The 23,101-nt window shown below is 46.4% G+C and overlaps 3 protein-coding genes across 8 annotated transcripts in view; 2 read left to right on the top strand and 1 right to left on the bottom strand.

The window, feature by feature from the left end:
* The window catches only part of LOC310705325 (CD209 antigen-like protein D), a 165,355-nt gene that overhangs the window by 13,494 nt on the left and 128,760 nt on the right, over positions 1 to 23,101 (bottom strand). For 2 of the 5 annotated variants that reach the window (XM_083499977.1, XM_083499973.1), the window contains exon 2: positions 1,630 to 1,716. The gene's annotated coding sequence lies outside the window, so the exon portion shown is untranslated. Of the gene's footprint in view, positions 1 to 1,629; positions 1,717 to 2,231; positions 2,474 to 2,689; positions 2,992 to 3,389; positions 3,418 to 23,101 lie in introns of those variants that run through there. The other 3 variants (XR_014525208.1, XM_083499975.1, XM_083499974.1) reach the window with 3 other exon arrangements.
* Positions 11,236 to 16,163, top strand: LOC310705187 (uncharacterized protein). The gene is made up of 4 exons (XM_083499733.1): positions 11,236 to 12,280; positions 12,513 to 12,595; positions 12,714 to 12,840; positions 13,420 to 16,163. The coding sequence occupies exons 1-4, from the start codon at positions 12,220 to 12,222 to the stop codon at positions 14,694 to 14,696; spliced, it is 1,548 nt and encodes a 515-aa protein (XP_083355859.1). The 5' UTR covers positions 11,236 to 12,219; the 3' UTR covers positions 14,697 to 16,163.
* LOC310705054 (uncharacterized protein) overlaps positions 22,327 to 23,101 on the top strand; it is a 62,435-nt gene continuing 61,660 nt past the window's right edge. The window contains exon 1 of one of the 2 annotated variants that reach the window (XM_083499379.1): positions 22,327 to 22,474. The gene's annotated coding sequence lies outside the window, so the exon portion shown is untranslated. Of the gene's footprint in view, positions 22,502 to 23,101 lie in introns of both variants that reach the window. The other variant, XM_083499377.1, reaches the window with a different exon arrangement.

The raw sequence follows: 23,101 nt of genomic DNA, 5'->3' as shown, positions 1-23,101 counted from the left end.
GAGTAAGAACAAGACAAGAACAAATGGAGAATAACACTAGGAGCACATTAGGTACAGAGTGGGGTCTATCAGTATTAGACCATCCTTTCCAGTAAAGAGGTTGTTGAGTCCAATATAACTGAAATATCTTTCTTTTTCTTTTGCTAGATCAATCTCAGTTTTGAACCAAAAGAAATGTTCTATATGGATTCCAATGCATTTTTGAAAATTGTTTTAGGTAATATAGCACATTCTCATTTTGCATCCTATTCTTCTCTAAACTCCTGGACATCTTGTTTGCAGGACTCCATTAAGATGTTCACCATTTACTAGATCTTGTGGGATCTACGAGGTCTTCCTAAGTTCCTGGATGCCAACTCCCTGCATAACAGGCATCAAGGTCAATGGTTGAGGACAATGGGAGTTGTAGACCAATAACATCTGGAGGGTCACCACCCTTGATGGAAGGTAAAGGTAAAGGTGTTGTAAAACTAGCCCCATCGGGAGAGGCTGGCCCCTCTCCCTGCTCCCGGAGCTTGTTTACCGGTTGATCTACTCTGGCTGCCATCCCAGACAGTCCAGGCAGACCTTGATAGGCGACATTTCCCAGCGTGGAAAATGCACACCCCCTTCTCCCCCTTTGCAGGGGAAAGAAGAATAGTCAGAAAGTCCTTCTACATTCTGTTTATTTCTGACATTACAGCACTACAAGAAAACATGTCCGATCACTTCAGTCTCCTTCCAGCAAGTGACAAAGACTTCCTTTACATAGGCAACAGGAAGGTCTCATATTACACACAGAACACAGCTTTGAGTAGCCTGTGAACTTCCGGGAACATTCTTTCCCACAGCTAGCCACATCACATGATGTAAACATCAAGCTAGCAGTTTGCAGCTGTGTTGTATCCATATCGTAACAAAAGGGACCCCTGACCATTAGGTCCAGTCGTGGCCGACTCTGGGGTTGCGGCGCTCATCTGTGTGGCTCCGATCTGGTGGAACACTCTGTCACAAGAGACCAGGGCCCTGCGGGACTTGACATCTTTCCGCAGGGCCTGCAAGACAGAGCTGTTCCACCAGGCCTTTGGCCAGGGCAAGCCTGACTCCCTCCCTCGGCAATCTTCGCGGAGCTCTGGCCCAATGGTTGCCAGTGGCTTGAATTAATTAATTTTATAATGAATGATTTTAGAACGTTGTTATGCTGTACTTTTGTACTGTTTTACTGTTGTTAGCCGCCCTGAGCCTGGCTTCGGCTGGGGAGGGCGGGATATAAATAAAATTTATTATTATTATTATTATTATTATTATTATTATTATTATTATTATTATCTCACTTTATTGGCTGAGGGAGCCGGTGTACAGCTTCCAGGTCATGTGGCCAGCATGACTAACCTGCTTCTGGTGAACCAGAGCAGCGCACGGAAACGCCGTTTACCTTCCCGCCGGAGTGGTACCTATTTATCTACTTGCACTTTTGACGTACGTTCGAACTGCTAGGTTGGCAGGAGCAGGGACTGAGCAATGGGAGCTCACCCCATCGCGGAGATTCGAACTGCCAACCTTTGGATTGGCAAGTCCTAGGCTCTGTGGTTTAACCCACTGCGCCACCCGCGTCCCTTTGATGGAAGGAACATTTAATCATAGAACTACCTCCTGATCATCAGAAAAGATGGAGTACAAGATCCAGTCTCCGTGAGATGCATAGAAATCCAATTGAATGGAGACCATGAGTTGGAACTGGAAAAGAAGCAGAGAGGAAGCTGTTACACAGGCTCTCCAAGTCTGCCAAGACCCAGCCTGACAACTGATGCTGTGGCTTAACGAAAGAACGAAGAGGGATGTTGTCTAATTCCGTTTTGAAGCCATCTGAGCTAGCAAATGGAATTGCAAAGACTTGCATTTTCTTGATCATGATCTGGATCTGGATTGACAAACTGGGCCCATGAATCAGAGCAGGGCACCAGGGAAGAAAACAGTATGTGGTGCTTCTGATTTGCAATGTAGCTGTAGCTTTAATATAAGGAACGTGGCTGTTTGAGAAGAAGTGAAAGGATGGGAACGTAATTTCTGCTCACACCCCCTCCAGGAGGTGGGCGGGGTTTGCGACACAGCACAGGACTTACCTGCCAGGTGCCACCCACCTTGCTGCAGATTGACTGTTACCCCGCCCCCTTCTCAGCAGGACAATGGGCCCCAGTTGGGGGTGGGGTGAGGGCCAGGCAAAGGGCCGGTGCTCTTCAGCCCAGGCTCACTTTGTTTTCTTCCTCCTGGATGCATCGCCGGACTTCGCTCTTGGTGAGGTAAGTGTTCCTCATGTTCATGGCTTCCCCCCGGGGACGGGCAGGGGATTGGGGCCGTGGTGGGGCCTGCTTAGGCCTTGCTGCAGCCCGCACCTCTTTCCAGCATCGGGGCCAGGTCATAGCTGTCAACTTTTCCCTTTTTTTAAAGGAAATTCCCTTATTCCAAATAGGATTCCTCGCAAGAAAAGGGAAAAGTTGACAGCTATGGGCCAGGTTGGGGCCACGTGGGTGGTGCGCCCTGACTCAGGCCCCCGGAGCAGCCTGCTGGGCCTCCCGCGGTCAGCACCTCTTCCACGGCTTTGGGGGTGGTAAAGGGGCTGCTGTACAGCCTGCTGGGTGGCCCACAGCCTGCACCTTTCCCTCCGGCAGTGTGGGGTGATTGGGGCTGTGCAGGATGGGAATGTAATTACAGCATGAATTACACCTCTTGCCAGCTTGGCATGAGACTTTCACTATGGACTATATAATGGCCAGCAGCTTAAGGAGACAGGGAGATCTTGATATATTGTTCTATGCTCCATTCCAGAATGTGAAGAGAGCAACCGTCTGCCTGTCTGAAGTGTCCCAGATAAACCTTCCAAATCTCCATCGGCTGGGGAGACATGAAGAACTCTACCTATTCTATCTGTATTTTGATTATTCATGCCTAAGATTTTTTGGCTTATTGGTTATATTGCTAGCTCTGTAGTTTATTCCAGTTGCTGTTGGCTTTACAAAAGACTCTTATTCTACGGTGCTGACCAATTTCTTTGCTAATGTTTACCAATTAATAAACGCTTGTCTCTACCTAAGTGTCTGTCAGTCCTCCGTCCAGTGGAATCTAAGAACCTCTAGATTGTTTGGTGGTTGATATTGGCCAAACAGCCATTCGGGGGCGCTGGCAAGACAGCACCTGTACACAGCCCTAGAATGTACCACCAGTCAGTTTCATTGGCTGGCCCACAGTTCTAGTCCTGTATTTAAAAGAGAAAAAACATCTGTACAGTACTTTATAAAAGCTCCTGATCATTTTCCTTCTTAGTGACCTTTTGGCCCTGGAATGAGACCCTGCAAATATCACAGCTCATAAGGAAAGTGTTCCACCCTCCAGACCTTTCTCTGTTTGGATACCTTGATGTTGTCATATAACAATCTTTTCCTCTAATTTCTTCTTAAGGGTGTTTCATCCTCCCACTGGCTAAGAGCCGCCTCCCTTGTGATGTCAGGCATTCCAGAACTCCTCCCATTCAGCATTCTACATTAAGCATAAACCCAGGAAAATGTTTTCCCCCAGATCAGTTACACTACTTATTTTTCCAATCCTTGCTGCAGTTGTTGTATAAATAAATAATTTTATAATTATTTATTATCGTTAAACGTTTATTATCATTACAGTCAAACATTGGTTGTTGAACGTAATCCATTCCGGAAGCCTCTTCAGTTTCCCAAATGTTCGACAACCGAGGTGCGGCTTCCGGTTGACTGCAGGATGTAATATTTAAAGCATTTACACCCCCCACCACTAGGTGTCACTGCAGTCAGAGCTGCAGCCCCTTCTATTATTTTGTCTATGGTTCCATTTTAAACAGGCTAAGGATGATGGATGATTCAGCTTTTCTTTATAGTCATCGCCATTTTGCCACCCTCTCTTCAATTCCTCAATGCTTTCATTTCTCCTGTCTTTTTCTCCTCCTTCCAGGGGTGTCTTACCAATAGAGGCTAGTGGCACGGGGCACCAAGTTCTGAAGCGTGCCAGGGAAGAGGCAGCATCAGCTCGCCGCCCTCTCCTGCCTCCACCATGCCGCATCAAAGCAGCGCCGTATCCGGAGCCTCTGTCTGCTGTGGCCACCGCAGCCCGAAGCAGCCAGCAGAGCCAGGAGGCGCCGCGTCCAGCCTCTGCCTCTTTCCGGTGGAGGAGCCACCCTCCAGCCGCTCCCCACTTCCTCCGGCCCCACGGGCAGTGCCGTCCTCTCTAGAGCCAGGGAAATGGGGGGGGGCACCGGAGGGAGCTTTGCACCATGGTGCCCGCCAGATATGCTTAAGATGGCCCTGCCCCCTTCTTTGCCCTTCACAACGTTCAGCCAAGTCTTTATAGCTCCCTTGGGTTCCGTTGGGTTCTGCTTACTATTTTAATCCTTTTGCCTTCTCTGTGGCTTTGCTCAGAGTGATTCTCGATGGAGCCAAGCACCAAGACTGGGGGGAAGGGATCTAGCGATTCCCACCTCCCCCACCCCCGCCCCGCTCTTCATCTCAGTGTTAAAAGAGATTTAGGTCAGTTCTTAAACTTTGCTGATCTGTTTTACTCACTTCAGCTAGTATGCAGGAGCCAGGAGGCTAAGCCTCACTTTTTACTTCGATGTAAAGCTCTTTAATTGCAATTAGATAGATCGTGTTGCCACGGATCTCTGGCAAGTAAATTTTTTTAAACTTTCGGCCGAGATTTCTTAATAAAAATGTATAACCTCTGCATCCATGAGCTTGGAGTTTTTAGTTTGAGCTCCTTTTTGGTCCGAATCTTATTTTATTTATTTGAGATGCAGGGTCCGGCTGCTCTTATAAAACGGAGAGTTCAACACTACACACTTCAGTCCTTGGGGCGTCTTGCTGCAAGGTTGGCCCGTTTTTTAGCGCTGAGGTTCTCCAGCCCTTCTTCTACTCTTGTGCTTGAAGCCCCTTTTTGCGCTGTTTGGTGCCCTTTTCGGTCTGAAATGTCCTCTCAGACCTTTTGGGGAGCAGTCACTTCTCCCCGTGCTTCCCTTGCCTTGCTGCGATCGGGAGGTGCTTGATCCAGCAGGAACATTTCCCCCCGACCTGATTGTGAGAGTGCTTTGCCGGAAGTCTCCGATAAAATTCCATTGTAGTCTACCATTAACATTATTTTCCCATCATATTTTTCGACCAGCTATTTTTCAAGCTTCTTTTAAAAATCCACTTTTTTCCATTTGAGGCATAAATTCCAACTGTCGCGCAGCGTAAATTAATAATGCAGAGTTTTTCAGTGAAAGAATAAGAGCTTTACTGAGTTAAAGTAAACTTCTTCATAAACAACATGGTTCCAAACAGTTTGACTGAGATTACATGCTGACTCTGCTCACAACTGAGGCAGACTGACTCTGACTGAAATCTTACTGGGAACACAGAGAGAGAAAGGCTGCTACTTATAAGGAGAATGAGTCACATGTCAGAGTGACTCAACAGTTAGCAGTTAGGCCTGAATAACTTTAGTAGGCCCAAATGATTGTGCAGTCCCAGCACTTCCCAGCCTGCTTTGCTGCTTCTGCTCTCACATGACACTGCTTGTCACATGACACCAACCACTATCATTTTTGTCTCAGCTATCATGTCTTCCACCTCAAGAATCCTTTCTTGGGTCTAACCTTGAATTAATACATAAAACCACCCTCTCTCTCTTTTATCTGAAAAGATGAATTCTTGACCTACAAAGGTCATCACTTCCACCCCACATGGAAGTCTCCATGGGTCAAAGAGCACTTTCCAAGCATCACCCTGTGGAGATGCTCATCCACAAAGGACCAGGAGCACCACAAAGCGGCGTCACCCACCCCTAACTCAGACGGAGGACACCATGGCCAGTGGTGATGGTATTATTATTATTATTATTATTATTATTATTATTATTAATTTGTGTACACCCATCACCATGGCAAGCTCTGTGCAAGGACCAGGACCCAGAACCAGGTTCTCAGATGGGCCATCAAGATCTTTTGAAATGTTAACACCACTATCCCAGGTGAGGCCCAGGCTTAGAAAGGAAGCTTAGCCTGTATTTTTCCAGTGACCCAGAGTCTTCCCTCCAGTACTCCCAAATACAGTGGTACCTCGCAAGACGAATGCCTCGCCAGACGAAAAACTCGCAAGACGAAAGGGTTTTTGGTTTTTTCAGTTGCTTCGCAAGACGTATTTCCCTATGGGCTTGCTTCGCAAGACGGAAACGTCTTGCAAGTTTGTTTCCTTTTTCTTAAAACCGTTAATACAGTTGCGACTTGACTTCGAGGAGCAACTCATAGCACGCGGTGGGGTAGCCTTTTTTGAGGTTTTTGAAGACTTTGGTGATTTTTGAAGCTTTTCCGAAACCGTGCTTCGCAAGACGAAAAAATCGCAAGATGAGAAAACTCGCAGAACGAATTAATTTCGTCTTGCGAGGCACCACTGTATCAAATTCCTACTATTTATTAATTTCAAGGTTTAGGGGTTCCCCTATAACACCATGTAATGAAGGCCTCCAGTGAGCCTTCCTGGGAAGAACATTCCCCAAATTGGGAGCCGCTGCAGAAAAGGCCTGCTCTCATGGAGGAGGCAGACAAAGAAGGGTCTATGACAGGGGTGTCCAAACTTTGTTCAAAGAGGGCCAGAATTGATGAAGTGAACATGCGTGATGGCCGACCAAAATCATTGACCTTCTTTTTAGCATTGAAGTTGCTGAGCTTTTGGGGGGGATTTTACCCCAGGAAATAAACTGCCACAGCAGCTGGATTAAACAGACCGGTGGGCCAGATTAGGCCCCCGGGATGGACTTTGGACAAGCCTGGTCTAGGATGACGATGGTAGGGTCCGTGTTGGGTCATACAAGTGTGAATGCTTTGAAGTGGACCAAGCAGCCTCTTGCGAGTAAGAAGGCTCCTAGGGAGCTTTCTCAGTTGCTGGTGTAACCCCTCCACTCCACTCGTAGTAAAAGTATAAAGAGGGAACCGAAAGAATGAGCACACTAACTCAAATACTGGGATGAAGAAAATGGGAAATATTTGCTCTTGTTCTTGTGTGTGAGAGAGCAACCTCAGTAAAACTCAGAGTGAATAGGATTTCCACCCTAAGTCTTAGAAATGTTAAGAAAACTTTTGCCATAGGTTTTGGAGTTTTAAAGTCCACCCCCCCCCCCGCCCGCATGTTTAAAATTGGCTTTGGAAACTTCAATTCTAAATTCAGAAGCTGCTGTCTAACTTTAAATGCAAGCGTGCTTAATTTTCTGACGATGTCTTCCATGTTTCCAAAGGAGAGAAAATTCTTCTAAGAGGCCGTGAAGTTGGGTCTGATCAGACTAAAATAGACGGGAAATTTCAAGAAAGAGGAAAAAATAACATTGTGTTCATTGTTTGAGAGAGGCTGGGAAAATGCCATCTCCATGTGGTGGCAGTAGCAGCAGCGGAGGGAACTTGCATAAATGATGGAGGGGGGAACCAGAGAGATGGCTCTGTCCCACAAGGCCACACAATGAGCCAAGGGAAGAACATGGCAGTTGGTATCAGAATCTTGAGAGGTGATGTGTCATTTGTCTACTTTTCATATGTTCTATGTTTTAAATAGAAGGCTGTATATTGTCTCCCTGCTTATTGAACTTATATGCGGAATTCTTCATGCAAAAGGCTGGGCTGGATGAATCCCTAGCCGGAATTAAGATTGCTAGAGGAAATATCAACAACCTCAGATATGCAGATGACACAACCTTGATGGCAGAAAGTGAGGAGGAATTAAAGAACCTTTTAATGAGGGTGAAAGAGGAGAGCGCAAAATATGGTCTGAAGCTCAACATCAAAAAAACGAAGATCATGGCCACTGGTCCCATCACCTCCTGGCAAATAGAAGGGGAAGAAATGGAGGCAGTGAGAGATTTTACGTAGCCAGGGGGGGCAGATCTCCCCCTAAATCCATAAAAAAAATAGAAATCTGAGGTTCTGCCAAGCGAGAGAGGGCTGAGCTGGAGGGACTTGGCTTTGCAAGGGTTAAAGGGAACCGAGCTGCCTTCCTAGAGAGGACAGGAAGCAAGGGGGGCCAGGTCCTCCAGAGCCAAGGCCCCTCCCTCCCCAGTCCTTTTCTGCAAGGAAGGGGGGTGTTGCTTTGTGTCTCTGCTGCAAGGGCTGCCTCGCTCTCCCCTTCTGGGATCTGGTGAGTCTCCTCTCTCTCTGGGATCTGGTGGGGGTCCCAGGGTTGCAGCAGGGGAGGGGGCCTGGGGGGCCTGATGTGCTCCTGCGGGGGGGGGGACCCCAAGTCAGGGAGGAGAGGGTCCTGCCAGGGAGGGGCCAGGTCTGCCACGCTCTCCTTCCTGCAGATCAGAGGATCCCAAACTCATTTGACCCTCTGCCCCCCCCCCTTCAGAAAAGATCTCCCTTCTTTAAACAAATGAGTCCCTGGGACTTTAACTCTGTGTGACATCGCTCAGCCTCATTGCACAACAGAGGAAACATCTGCAAATGGCTTTCCAAAGCTGGACGAGGAGGTGGACTAGCCCCCCCCAAAAAAAAGGGCGGGAGAGAAAGGCCAGGAATAAAGAGAGGGATCCCAGCCCAGAGTCTGGCTGCTGCATTGGGGACCAGTTTCCCAGTGTCTCCCAGGGCAGCTCCCCACGGAGGCCACGGCAGCAATCCCCTCGCACCCAGAGCAGGGCATCCCAGGACCACATCCTCTCTCTCCCAAAGGGATTGTTGCTGGCAAAGCAGCCGGAAATGGGCGCTGCTACTCCCTGAGCCTCCAGGGACCTTGGCATCAATGTCTGTCTGTGTTAAGCTATCTAAGAGAATTATTATTATTATTATTATTATTATTATTATTATTATTATTATTATTATTATTATTTATTTCCTGCCTAAATTTCAAGGGAGATGTATTTGACCCCACCCATCTGGCCCTCTGGGGTTTTCCAGATACATACCTGGCCCTCAGAGCAAAGAAAAAGGGACCCCACCCCAGGAGTCTGTCTTGAGAGGGGCAGAGAGTCCAAGTTCAAGAAAGGAGACAGAAGCAGGGGAGTGGGGGTGGGGGTGGGGGGGAGAACAACAACTGAGGACCCCCACTAGAGCCAAACAGCCATTATTCACAAGATACAAATGACTTCCTTGTCAGTCAGTTCTGACTTCATGCATTGACTGGAAGGCAGGAGCAACAAGGCTGATTCATCTCCCAGAAATCCCTTCAGTTGCCTCCACCTTTTCCATTGCAATCTTTCTTCTAGGAGAGCTAGAGGCTGCTTCCTCCTCCTCCTCCTCTTCCTCCTCCTCCTCTTTCTTCTCCTTTTTAGAAAGGCCCTTTCCACCTGGCCTAGGGGTGAGACCCAGACTCACCCAGCCCTACTGTGTTAAATATCTATTCTGTAGTTGACCTCCTTTGTATGGTTTTATTTTGACATCTTTATAAGAATATTTGTTTTCTGCTAGGTTGCTTTGACTATAGACTATATATTTGACTTTCTTCCAATGGTTTTATTTCTATTTTATTGATTTTGTGGGATGTGAAACTGCAGTCAAGTAGAAGATTCCTACAGGGGACACATTAGGGGATGTTTTCTACTACTCAGGAGAAGACTTTCTGTTTCCTCCTGAGCTGGGACAGACTTCCACTACATGTGACTTGAAGAGGGTGCAGTCTATTGTACTAGCATGGAGGAGCACATGGCCTCCATCTTCTGATCAGTGTGTCTTCTCCATTTTGTATGTTGCTGTGTGTTTGGAGAAGTGACTCCTTAGTGGCAGTCATTTGGGACTAACTTCTTTATGGAATAGTTCTAGTTGTTATGTAACCTAAGCCTGCCTTCAGGGATATGTCTGTGAACGTGAATAAATCTGTGAGTAAACTACTTTTATATTAACGTGAATCAGATTATTGTGCTTATTCATTTAAGAGGGATTGGAAGGGATCTTACCAGGAAGGAATTTTTAATAGTAAGAGTCAGATGAGTCAGCAAGAAGCTGATCGCTGCGTAATCTAAAAAAGGGGAATGTATGGAACTAGAATATGGAACTTGCTAGTGCATGTTAGGAAGCATATCATTCAATAATATATCTTCTTCTAACTCCCCAATTATCCCCACAGATTTAATATGCTGTAAACCGCTTTGAGATTTTTCTTTAAAATATAAAGTGTTATAGAAATTTAAATAAATAAAATAGCTCATGGTTTGGGCTGTGGTGCAGTCCAGCCCTGGTTCCCTCCAAGACTCATCCATGCTTGCTCAGGGAACCTTTTTCTTCTCCTGATATTAGACAACTTTTGTAACTGAACAATGTATTTGCTTTGTAGGATTTCTAGCGCCTCTCCTTAAGACAGACAGAACTTGGCAGAAGCCCAAAGGATTCCTTCCGATCTCTCAGAGGCTTCCTGAGAGCACAGATGGATGAGCGAGACTCAACTTGCCCTGGAACAGAAAGAGGCCATGCCATCCAAACTGGGAGCAGTGGGGGGTTCTGGGAAAACCCGGTGCAGAAGATCCTGGGTGAGGAGGACACCCTCCGCTCAGAGGTGCAGAGCCAGCAGTTGAGGCAGTTCTGCTGCCAGGAGGCCAAAGGACCCCGAGAAGTTTGCAGCCGACTCTACCACCTTTGCCATCAGTGGCTGAAGCCAGAAAGGCACACGAAAGCTGAGATGCTGGACCTGGTGATCTTGGAGCAGTTCCTGGCTGTCCTTCCCCCGGAGATGGAGAGCTGGGTGAGGGAATGCGGAGCGGAGACCAGTTCCCAGGCGGTGGCCCTGGCCGAAGGTTTCCTCCTCAGTCAGGCAGAGGAGAGGAAGCAGGTGAGAGAGACTTTCCTCTAGATACTCCCAAGGGGCTCCAAACAGGACAGAGAACATCCCATAATGGTCTGCTGATGGCTCTTTTTTTTTTTCTGGGAAGGCATCCATGGAATGAGTTCTGACACCCTTAAAGCTGTTGGCCCTGACATTCATTTTTTATTTTTTATTTTTTTAATATATTTTTTATTAGTTTTCCAATACAAAACTATACAAAACAAAACATCAAATTTATCACCAACATCTTTTTTTTTTACTTCCATCAACATGTCTGATAATTCTCCGTCTTGATCACTTCTTGCACATTTCTTAATTTAATATTGCACTACAATAATATCTTAATTTACCTTATTTTTTAAACAATATTTCTACCATACATTCTCACAGAGCGGCCTGAAAGCTTACAAATGTTATCTGGTCATCACATATAGTTTTCATATAATCTGTAAATTTAATCCAGTCTTCAGTGAATCTCTGGTCTTGTCGGTTCCGGATCCTTCCTTTTAATTTATCAAGTTCTGCGTATTCCATTAATTTCATTCTCCATTTTTCAATCATAGGTAATTCTTCTTGTTTCCATTTTTGGGCCATTAGTATTCTTGCTGCCGTTACTGCGTATAAAAATAACTTCCATTCTTTCTTATTAATTTCATTTCCTATTATTCCTAATAGAAATGCTTCTGGTTTCTTAACAAATGTATATTTCAACATCTTTTGTAACTCATTATATATCCTTTCCCAAAAGCATTTCACTTTTTTACACTCCCACCACATATGGTAAAATGTTCCTTCTTTTTCTTTACACTTCCAACATTTATTACTTACTTTATAAATTTTTGCTGATTTTACTGGTGTTACATACCATCTATATATCATTTTCATCACATTTTCCTTTATTATAGTACACGCAGTAAATTTCAGTCCTTCATTCCACAATTTAACCCAGTCTTTAAATTGTATATTATATCCAAAATCTTTGGCCCAATGGATCATAACCGATTTGACCTCCTCGTCCTTTGTATACCATTCCAATAATAATTTATACATTTTAGACAATTTTTTTGCGTCATTATTCAGTACTTCCAATTGATATTTTGATTCCTTGTCGGTAAAACCTCTTTCTAATACATCTTTTTTAAACATTTCATTAATGTTTTCGTCGCCTCCAAAGGAGGTTACCTGGCGGTCGGGGGAATCGCAAAACGGCTGTGCCGGGATCCTGCCCCCTGGATCTCCTTCCAGGGGTGTTTTAGGGGGCTGCGGCGCTCTTGCAGCACCCCCTTTTTCCTCCCAAGAGCTGGATTCCCTCTCCAGAGAGAAATCCTGCTTGTCTTCGCTCCCGCGATCAGCCGGAATTCTCTCTGACATTCATTTTTAAATCCTTCTCCCCATTCTCTCTTTTGAATCCTTGTTTCTTTTTCAGGGAAAGGATCTCTTTGCAGAAATGGACCAGATTTCTTCTGAGGCAGAGAGGCCTCCGCTGAACACCAGAGAGAGGCCACTGGGTAAGGAGGAAGTTGGTGTTTCTCTGTTTGGTCTCATTCTGTTGGTTTTCCAACTCATCAGAGGAGGGGAGATATATTTTTTCACACATAACATCTCTAATGCACCCAAATATTCAAATGCACTCAGCAGGCAAGACTTTCTCAAAGGCCCCTGTGTAGTTTGAGATGCACTGATTCACCTGTGAGACAAGAAGGCACTCTAGGCCTCCCCCTTACCTTCTTCCTCTTGCAGGTAACACAGTGATACTGGCTAGACCTGTTCATCCATCTCTGAATGGGGACAGAATGGAAGCAGCGGCTGTGGAACCAGATCAGGTCAGGGGAAGCAGCCTTGTGGGGACAGAGGCCAAGGGGTGGAACAATGTCCTAGCTCAAGGAGTGGTGGTGAACAACAGTGTTGTCTCAGAGTAGGACATTTCCCTTCTTCTTATAGGGTCCAGTGTGCTTTGAAGATGTTGCTGTTTGTTTCACGGATGAGGAGTGGGCGTTGCTGGATCCTGACCAGAGAGCTCTGCATAAGGGCGTCATGGAGGAGAATTCTGGGATCATGGCCTCTCTTGGTAAGGCTCCCAGTGGAATCATAATATCAGTTTTTAAATTCAAAACTCTATATGTCACAAACCTCATATATTTTCACAGACCTCAACAGCGCCCCCTACAACACTGGATATTACAATATCCCCCCCCCAAAAAAAACCCCTTGAATAGTAAATTACTGTTTTTTCTGTGAATGTTCTTCCTCCCGTTGCAGCTTATTAAACAAGCAGCAGCCTGGTCTGAACTCCCCAGGCCCTTTTGACTGTAAACTTCAGAGTTGTTAGGGAAGTTGAAGTAGCTTCTGTCAGGTTTTCAGTTTTTGTTTTTCCTCCCGTCAGTCTTTGGTTGTCCAAAGAGAAGAGTGACATTGGAAACGGAGGGATGCCATGATGGAGCCAAACAAAATCGATTCAAGAGAAGAGCCAGGCTTATCGAATCACAGGTTCCCCAAAGGATGTCGGTTGATCCCCGTTAATTAATGCACCCAACCCTTCAGAAAACCATCCATCTAACCCACTTGTGTTATTCCTCTATTACCAGAGTTAACAAGTATTCTTAATTTATTTCTCCCTGAGGCGCTAATCCACTTCTCTTCATTGCAGATAGTGATGGACTGGAAATTAACAACATGGGTGACCATAACAAAATCCCCACAATGGAGAAGCTGAATAAATATCTTGAATGTGGGAAAAGTTCCTTTTCCACTTCCCATCAAAGAAATCCCATTGGGAAGAAAGCATATCAGTGTGTGGAATGTGGAAAGAGATTCAGTCAAAAGGTCAATCTCACTTCCCATCAAAGAATTCATACAGGGAAGAAACCATATCAGTGTGTGGAATGTGGAAAGAGCTTCAGTCGGAGCTCCTCTCTCACTTCCCATCACAGAATTCATACAGGGGAGAAACCCCATCAGTATGTGGAATGTGGAAAGAGCTTCACTGATAGCTCCTCTCTCACTTACCATCAGAGAATTCATACAGGGGAGAAACCCTATCAGTGTGTGGAATGTGGAAAGAGCTTCACTTATAGCTCCTCTCTCACTTACCATCAGAGAATTCATACAGGGGAGAAACCCTATCAGTGTGTGGAATGTGGAAAGAGCTTCAGTTTCAACCACCATCTCACTTCCCATCAGAGAATTCATACAGGGGAGAAACCCTATCAGTGTGTGGAATGTGGAAAGAGCTTCACTCATAGCTCCTCTCTCACTTCGCATCAAAGAATTCATGCAGGGGAGAAACCCTATCAGTGTGTGGAATGTGGAAAGAGCTTCAGTCAGAGAGCCAATCTGTCTTCCCATCAAATAATTCATACAGGAGAGAAACCCTATCAGTGTGTGGAATGTGGAAAGAGCTTCAGTTTCAACCACCATCTCACTTCCCATCAGAGAATTCATACAGGGGAGAAACCCTATCAGTGTGTGGAATGTGGAAAGAGCTTCACTCAGAGCCACAGTCTCACTTCCCATCAAAGAATTCATGCAGGGGAGAAACCCTATCAGTGTGTGGAATGTGGAAAGAGCTTCAGTCAGAGTGCCCATCTCACTTCCCATCAAAGAATTCATACAGGAGAGAAACCATTTCAGTGTGGGGAATGTGAAAAGAACTTCAGTACAAGCTCCTCTCTGAGTTCCCATCAAAGAATTCATACAGGGGAGAAACCCTATCAGTGTGTGGAATGTGGAAAGAGCTTCACTCATAGCTCCTCTCTCACTTCGCATCAAAGAATTCATACTGGGGAGAAACCCTATCAGTGTGTGGAATGTGGAAAGAGCTTCAGTCAGAGCTCCTCTCTCACTTTCCATCAAAGAATTCATACGAAGAGTGGAAAACCCTTCATTATTCAGCTTTCAGCACTAGAAAAAAAAACACCACTTTAAACAAGCCTTTGGCTGATTGACATCTTATGCCCTTTAAAAATGTGTTGGGGAGGTAGGGGTTACAGGTTTTGGGGGCGGTGTTTTGTGTTTTCATTGTGTGATTTTATGTTGTAACTGTACTGTGACCTGTGAGTGTAGGGAATGGGAGCCAGCTCTTAGAGTCTGAGGGGTCTTTGCCCCCCAGAAAGATATTTGTGGGGGCCACCCCCCAGTTCATAGGAACAGCCATTCAAATGGCATGCTTGCACCGCATCCTGTGACTGTTTAACCGAGGCGGGGCTTACTAAACCCCTCCTATATTTTATTCAACATGGCACCCCTACTATAGGGTGCTATAGAAATGAAATAAATGCATAAATAAAATAACACCATCTTGATTGCCTTCATTTGCACATGTTCCAGCTTGTCAATATCATTATTATCATTTTATAATTCATGCACCCTTCATCTGAAGATTTCATGTTGGTTCACAACATAAACAGACAGGTTGAAAGCATGGCTTTCTCAAAAACGAGTCAAACTAGAGAAATCTCTCTTTTTTCTTTTTCTTTTTTTGGATGGAGTTACAGACTGTTTCTCAGGGGACTGCTGTGGTAATAGTGCATCTTAATTTCAGTAAGGTTTTTGACAAAGTCCCCTGTGATATTTATGTGAGGAAGCTGGTAAAATGAGGCTGAATGAGGTAACTGTTAGGTGGATTTGACTGACCGAACCCAAATTTTCCTCCTCCATGGTTCCTCCTCATCCTGGGGAAAAGTGACAAGAGAGGTGCTGCAGGGTTCTGTCCTGGGCCCGTTGTTGTTCAACGTCTTTATAAATGTCTTTAATGAAGGAACTGAGGGGATGCTCATCACATTTGCAGACGACACCAAACAGGGAGTGGAGGCCAATGTGGCAGAAGGTAGAATCAGATCAAGGGCAGGAATAGTACCACTTTATTCTGCCATGGTCACGCCCCACCTAGAATACTGTGTTCAGTTCTGGGCTCCACAATTTAAGTATATTAAATTTTGTTTGCCAGGGGAAATCAAGAAGGTGAGGGGACACAATCCATATTCCTTTTATAACATGTGGCCAATTTTATTGAATATGTAAGTTGTTAAGACTTTTGCCGTAATCCACCCAGCACTCATGGGAAAGTGTGGCGTGATCTTTTAGAGTAATCAAATGAAACTTGTAACACATGGCAGGATGAAAGCCTGCAATTCCATCAGGAGAAGTTATTTGTTGTTTACTGTTGTAACCATTGCTTTCTTTAAAATTATCTTCCCTACCATGAAAATAAATAAAAGCAATTTTTTTTTAAAGGAAGTGGGGAAATCATATGTACTATTGCATTAATCTGCTTGCATGTGTTGAGTGTTATTTGGAGTCTGTAACTCCCAGTTATTTCACATTATCTATGTGTTTCTGTGTGTTCAGCACACATGATTGCAGGTGAGACTGAATAAAAGACTTCCTAGGAAATTCCCTTTGACTGCTTCTGTATTGTTTCAGATGCGGCTTCACTTACAGATAAGAACAAATCATATTTCTTACTGATGAATCATACCATTGTCAGCTCATTAATCTCCACCCCAACAAATGCTGCGCTTAGCATGAGCAGCTGCTTTCTTCCCATTTCTTAGGTGGAAAGAACTGATAATGAAAAGGAAGAAGGGAGATAGACCCTTTCCCTCAACCTTTGGGGATCTGGGGGGCTTCATTTCACCCCTTAGTCCTGCTCCTGAAAGCTTGGCAGATGTGGAGTATTTGCTCACACACGGCCATGACTTAAAAATGAATCTTCAAAAAAAAATAAAAATGAAAATGGTATTGCAGTGCTAAGAAGTCTCAAGAAAGCAATTCCTGTAGTAGCTGGCATCTTAGCGAGCCCAGTGCCACTCTGCCAACCTTCTCACTCCCAGCTAACTAATCTAGAAAGCTGTCTTGTCATCTCTGTCTGTAAAGACTTCCGTGTCCCTTGAATTCAGAATTAAGCATTTCTGGAAGAGGAAATGATATGCCTTTGTTTGAAAAGCACTAATACTGGGCCACTGACTGTGCAACCTGCCAGCCCTGCCCTGTAGGAACCTCCAACTTTAAAGATTGATCTTTTGGTGTGGCAGCAAGTGTACTTTGGAACTCCCTGCCACTTGACATCAGGCAGGAGGCTTCACGGTCCACTTTGCAGCATTCAACTTTGTTACCGCTGCTGAGTTTGTGATAGCTAAATATTGAGGAGAAAGAAGCCAATCTTCTATGTATATCTGAATAAATTGAGAAAGTCTGGTTTTCAGTAACTACGATTAAGCTAAGTTAAAATGCTAATATTCACCCCAACTTTCTAAGCACCTGCACAGGCATGTTTTTAGCAGGTTCCCCCAAAAGGTGGGAGGGAGGCGCCTGCTTGATCTCAAGAGGCAGGGAGTTCCAAAGGGTCTGTGCTGCCATACTAAACAACTGAGGTCTTGCGTGGCACCTGTAGTTGAAGCGGTCGAGTGTCTGCCTGTGGAGTAAGGAGGGGATCTCATGGGTAAACTCTTCCCTATGATAATGGAAAGGCCTTGATCTGGTCCTGGAAGCCAATGGGCAACCAGTGATGCCCTCTGAGCCAAAGGGTCATATGCCGAGAAGGCCTCGCTTTGACAGCAATCGTGCTGCAGCATTCTGCACCAGCTGAAGCTTCTGGACCAAGCGCAAGGGATGCCCCACATGGAGGGGACTGTGGTCATCCAGCCTTGAAGAAGCGAAGGCGTGAGGCCAGGCTCTCCCCGTCCTGGAATGTGGAACCATCTGCAGTTGCTCAAAGGCACTTCCAGCCACTGAGTATGCCTGAGTCTCGGCTGGATCCGGAAGCAGCCACAAGTCTCATAAGGTTCATATGGAGAGAACCTTTGGCTTACCCTATTTACTAATAAAAATAACTGGAAACAGACATGAGATAAATAAAACGAAAGCAAACATTTATGGCCGCCTCTTGTGGTTTCCACCCAAATGCCAGCATTGTGGTTTCCACCCAAATGCCAGCATTGTGGGAGAGGCACCATGACTGGCAGAGCGCGGCTTGGCACCCAGGAGGGCAAGGAGGTGTCTAGTGGTTTGCAGGCCCCTTCCGCCCTTGGCCAAAAAGGCCAAGCACCCTCTGGCGGATCTGCTGGGTCTTCACCCCACAGACTACGGGTGTCAGAAAGGGAGTGTGGATCCTTGCGAAGAGAAGAGCCCAGGATTCCAGCCTGTCTTTTTCAGGATTTATTGAGTGCAAACTTATGTACAGTGCAGAAGTTTCAAAAGCAGAATCTGGAAGTGCCCCCCTCCTATTCCCCCTCCAGCAAAAAAGACCCGGAAGCCCCCTCTCCGTTTTTTTCCTTTATGTGGAAAACTGAGTGACGGAAATTGCTCATTCCTTTCCTTGGTCGCAGTTTTTTGGCTCCGCTCTCTCTCATCTTCCGTGTCTCCTGAAAGCTGCCCCTTCCTTCCCTGACTCTGACGAAGTGCAGCTGCTCAGCAGAGGGGGGGGGGGCTCTCTGTACATGCCTGTCTCTCCCCCCTCCCCTGCAAACAGATCCCTGACAACGGGGTTCACCATGGGCGGCAGGAAGAGGTAGAGGCAGGCCAGCAGGATGTTGGCGTAGTTGCCGCTAGGCAGGGCGGGTGACCCGGCAAACGACATTCTACGTGCCAGCCTGCTCTTCTCATCTGGGATCCATCAATCTTCTTCCCTGATGAGATTCTGTGACTCATGTCCAGAGACACTGAGCACACATTAGCAGAGAAACAGCATCAGCAGAAGCCAGGCTCTGGGGTGAGAGTACTAAGCTACTTTATTTATATACACAATCAGGACAAAGGAAAACATGGCTCCTCTCCTTCTTGCTTTCGGAGAGGAGAGAACAAAAAAACAATACAGAACGGAACTTTCGTTCACAAGACTCCAACAATTAGTGCTGGAATGTAAAACACAGACGTGACTAAAACAATCCCACACATCTGCACAGCGGGGGAATGGAATACCAACATCCTCCCCCTTTCCATGTACCCACTGCTGCAATCCTTCAGCACAACTGCAACCGCCATACATATTCATCAAGCTGTGCTCTGGGAACAACTTTTGACAACAGATCTACAGGAATCTCTTTTCCTGACATGTAGGACATCTGAATGAGTCCCTTCTGGAGAAGGAGGATCTCCCAAACTTTCCAGGGAGGTCTCTGCCGTCTGCTCCCTCACTCCCCCCTCCTCCACCACTATCTTGTAACTAGGCATTTCTTCCTTCAGCTACAATTCAGCTCTGTCTTCTTCTCCTCTTGAAACTGCTGGAGACAAGGGGCAAAACTCCCCACCCTCCCTCCTCTTCTGAGAGGAGCCGAGCAGACCGAGTGGACACTTCCCAGTCTTCCTGTTCAGTTTATTCCTTGAAAATAAAGAATTAAAATATCAGTTCTCCTTGGCTTGGTATGCAGGGCAGATTGAAGCGACCACAGCCACTTCCAGTCATCAATCTTGCAAGACATGACAGGAGAGGTCCCTGGCTAGACTCCTGGGGTGCTAGTCATCAACACAGACCAAGCTATTCACACCTTGTAAAGGTGTGATTCAGAACAGCAGAATCTAATATGTTATTTAACTCTGTTGACGGCCACTGTACAAAGGAGCCAACTCCTAGGGGCAGAGGTCCCTTGGCCCACACCCAATAAAATACTTGAGGGGGCCACCAAATATTTGATGGGCATTGTCATTCAAATGGTGTGTGTGCACTGTCTTGTGATCAATTATGCAGGGTGGAGCAGGTAATATTTTATTCAAGTTGGCGCCTCTGCCACCATGAATGCCATGAAAGCAGCGCCACATGTTGCCAGTGCTGTGCCTACAATGGTGTGGACCCCAGTCTTTCCCCTTGCCAAGTTCTGAAGAAATCGAGAGCAGTTCACTGTGTTTGTTGCCCAGTACAGGATCAGGTTTAAAGTGCTGGTTTTAACCTTTAAAGCCCTATACAGCCTAGGACCCTCGTACCTACAGGACCACCTCTCCTGGTATGTCCCACAGAGGAACTTACGGTCTTCAAATAAAAACATCTTGAAGGTCCCAGGCCACAGAGAGGTTAGGCTGGCCTCAACCAGAGCCAGGGCTTTTTCGGCCATGGCCCCGATCTGGTGGAACATTCTGTCACAAGAGACTAGGGCCCTGTGGGACTTGACATCTTTCCGCAGGGCCTGCAAGATGGAGCTGTTCCACCAGGCCTTTGGCCAGGGCACAGCCTGACCCCCTCCATTGGTAATTCTTCACAGAACTCTAGCCCAATGGTTGCCATCAATTTGATTTGAACTGATTATGTAATGAATTGATTTTAGAATGCTGTATTATTTTACTGTTGTTAGCCACTCTGAGCCCAGCTTTGGCTGGGGAGGGCGGGATATAAATAAAATATTATTATGATGATGATGATGATTATTATTATTATTATTATTATTATTGGAGAGTAAGGGCGTCGTAATGTCCCAGTGATGAAGCCAAAGTTGTGTTTGTGATTAGCCTGCTAGAAGGGGACACCAGCCTGCTTTGCTGCTTCTGCTCTCACATGACACTGCTTGTCACATGACACCAACCACTATCATTTTTGTCTCAGCTATCGTGTCTTCCACCTCAAGAATCCTTTCTTGGGTCTAATCTTGAATTAATACATAAAACCACCCTCTCTCTCTCTTATCTGACAAGATGAATTCTTGACCTACAAAGGTCATCACTTCAATTTGTTGGCTCTTATCCAGTCCGTTATCGAGGCAAAACACTGCTCCAGAGCATTGACTGCCTGACCTGCAGATGTCAAGGAGAAGGAGAACTGAGTGTCACCAGCAAATTGCTGACAACGTGCCCCAGATCTCTGGATAACCCCACCTAGTGGTTTCATGTTTCTTAGGGGATAAAATCAACCCCCAAGGAACCCCACATTGAAGTCTCCATGGGTCAAAGAGCACTTTCCAAGCATCACCCTGTGGAGATGCTCATCCACAAGGGACCAGGAGCACCACAAAGCGGCGTCACCCACCCCAAACTCAGACGGAGGACACCATGGCCAGTGGTGATGGTATTATTATTATTATTATTAATTTGTGTACACCCATCACCATGGCAAGCTCTGTGCAAGGACCAGGACCCAGAACCAGGTTCTCAGATGGGCCATCAAGATCTTTTGAAATGTTGACACCACTATCCCAGGTGAGGCCCAGGCTTAGAAAGGAAGCTTCGCCTGTATTTTTCCACTGGCCCCCAGTCTTCCCTCCAGTACTCCAAATACAGTGGTACCTCGCAAGACGAATGCCTCGCCAGACGAAAAACTCGCAAGACGAAAGGGTTTTTGGTTTTTTGAGTTGCTTCGCAAGACGTATTTCCCTATGGGCTTGCTTCGCAAGACGAAAACGTCTTGCAAGTTTGTTTCCTTTTTCTTAAAACCGTTAATAGAGTTGCGACTTGACTTCGAGGAGCAACTCATAGCACGCGGTGGGGTACCCTTTTTTGAGGTTTTTGAAGACTTTGGTGATTTTTGAAGCTTTTCCGAAACCGTGCTTCGCAAGAGGAAAAAATCGCAAGACGAGAAAACTCGCGGAACGAATTAATTTCGTCTTGCGAGGCACCACTGTATCAAATTCCTACTATTTATTAATTTCAAGGTTTAGGGGTTCCCCTATAACACCATGTAATGAAGGCCTCCAGTGAGCCTTCCTGGGAAGAACATTCCCCAAATTGGGAGCCGCTGCAGAAAAGGCCTGCTCTCATGGAGGAGGCAGACAAAGAAGGGTCTATGACAGGGGTGTCCAAACTTTGTTCAAAGAGGGCCAGAATTGATGAAGTGAACATGCGTGATGGCCGACCAAAATCATTGACCTTCTTTTTAGCATTGAAGTTGTTGAGCTTTTTGGGGGGATTTTACCCCAGGAAATAAACTGCCACAGCAGCTGGATTAAACAGACCAGTGGGCCAGATTAGGCCCCCGGGATGGACTTTGGACAAGCCTGGTCTAGGATGACGATGGTAGGGTCCGTGTTGGGTCATACAAGTGTGAATGCTTTGAAGTGGACCAAGCAGCCTCTTGCGAGTAAGAAGGCTCCTAGGGAGCTTTCTCAGTTGCTGGTGTAACCCCTCCACTCCACTCGTAGTAAAAGTATAAAGAGGGAACCGAAAGAATGAGCACACTAACTCCAATACTGGGATGAAGAAAATGGGAAATATTTGCTCTTGTTCTTGTGTGTGAGAGAGCAACCTCAGTAAAACTCAGAGTGAATAGGATTTCCACCCTAAGTCTTAGAAATGTTAAGAAAACTTTTGCCATAGGTTTTGGAGTTTTAAAGTCCCCCCCCCCCCGCCCGCATGTTTAAAATTGGCTTTGGAAACTTTAGTTCTAAATTCAGAAGCTGCTGCCTAACTTTAAATGCAAGCGTGCTTAATTTTCTGACGATGTCTAAGATCATGGCCACTGGTCCCATCACCTCCTGGCAAATAGAAGGGGAAGAAATGGAGGCAGTAAGAGATTTTACGTAGCCAGGGGGGCAGATCGCCCCCTAAATCCATAAAAAAATAGAAATCTGAGGATCTGCCAAGCGAGAGAGGGCTGAGCTGGAGGGACTCGGCTTTGCAAGGGTTAAAGGGAACCGAGCTGCCTTCCTAGAGAGGACAGGAAGCAAGGGGGGCCAGGTCCTCCAGAGCCAAGGCCCCTCTCTCCCCAGTCCTTTCCTGCAAGGAAGGGGGGTGTTGCTTTGTGTCTCTGCTGCAAGGGCTGCCTCGCTCTCCCCTCCTGGGATCTGGTGAGTCTCCTCTCTCTCTGGGATCTGGTGAGTCTCCTCTCTCTCTGGGATCTGGTGGGGGTCCCAGGGCTGCAGCAGGGGAGGGAGCCTGGGGGGCCTGATCTGCTCCTGCGGGGGGGGGACCCCAAGTCAGGGAGGAGAGGGTCCTGCCAGGGAGGGGCCAGGTCTGCCACGCTCTCCTTCCTGCAGATCAGAGGATCCCAAACTCATTTGGCCCTCCGCCCCCCCTTCAGAAAAAATCTCCCTTCTTCAGACAAAGGAGTCCCTGGGACTTTAACTCTGTGTGACGTCGCTCAGCGTCATTGCACAACAGAGGAAACATCTGCAAATGGTTTTCCAAAGCCGGACGAGGAGGTGGACTAGCCTCTCCCCCCCAAAAAAAAGGTGGGAGAGAAAGGCCAGGAGTAAAGAGAGGGATCCCAGCCCAGAGTCTGGCTGCTGCATTGGGGACCAGTATCCCAGTGTCTCCCAGGGCAGCTCCCCACGGAGGCCACTGCAGCAATCCCCTCGCACCCAGAGCAGGGCATCCCAGGACCACATCCTCTCTCTCCCAAAGGGATTGTTGCTGGCAAAGCAGCCGGAAATGGGCGCTGCTACTCCCTGAGCCTCCAGGGACCTTGGCATCAA

The sequence above is a fragment of the Podarcis liolepis genome, assembly GCF_965112155.1.
Source record: "Podarcis liolepis genome assembly, chromosome: 4".
NCBI classification, from domain to species: domain Eukaryota; kingdom Metazoa; phylum Chordata; class Lepidosauria; order Squamata; family Lacertidae; genus Podarcis; species Podarcis liolepis.
Note: the sequence above shows the minus strand (reverse complement) of the source record. Positions and strands in the feature narration are given on the sequence as shown.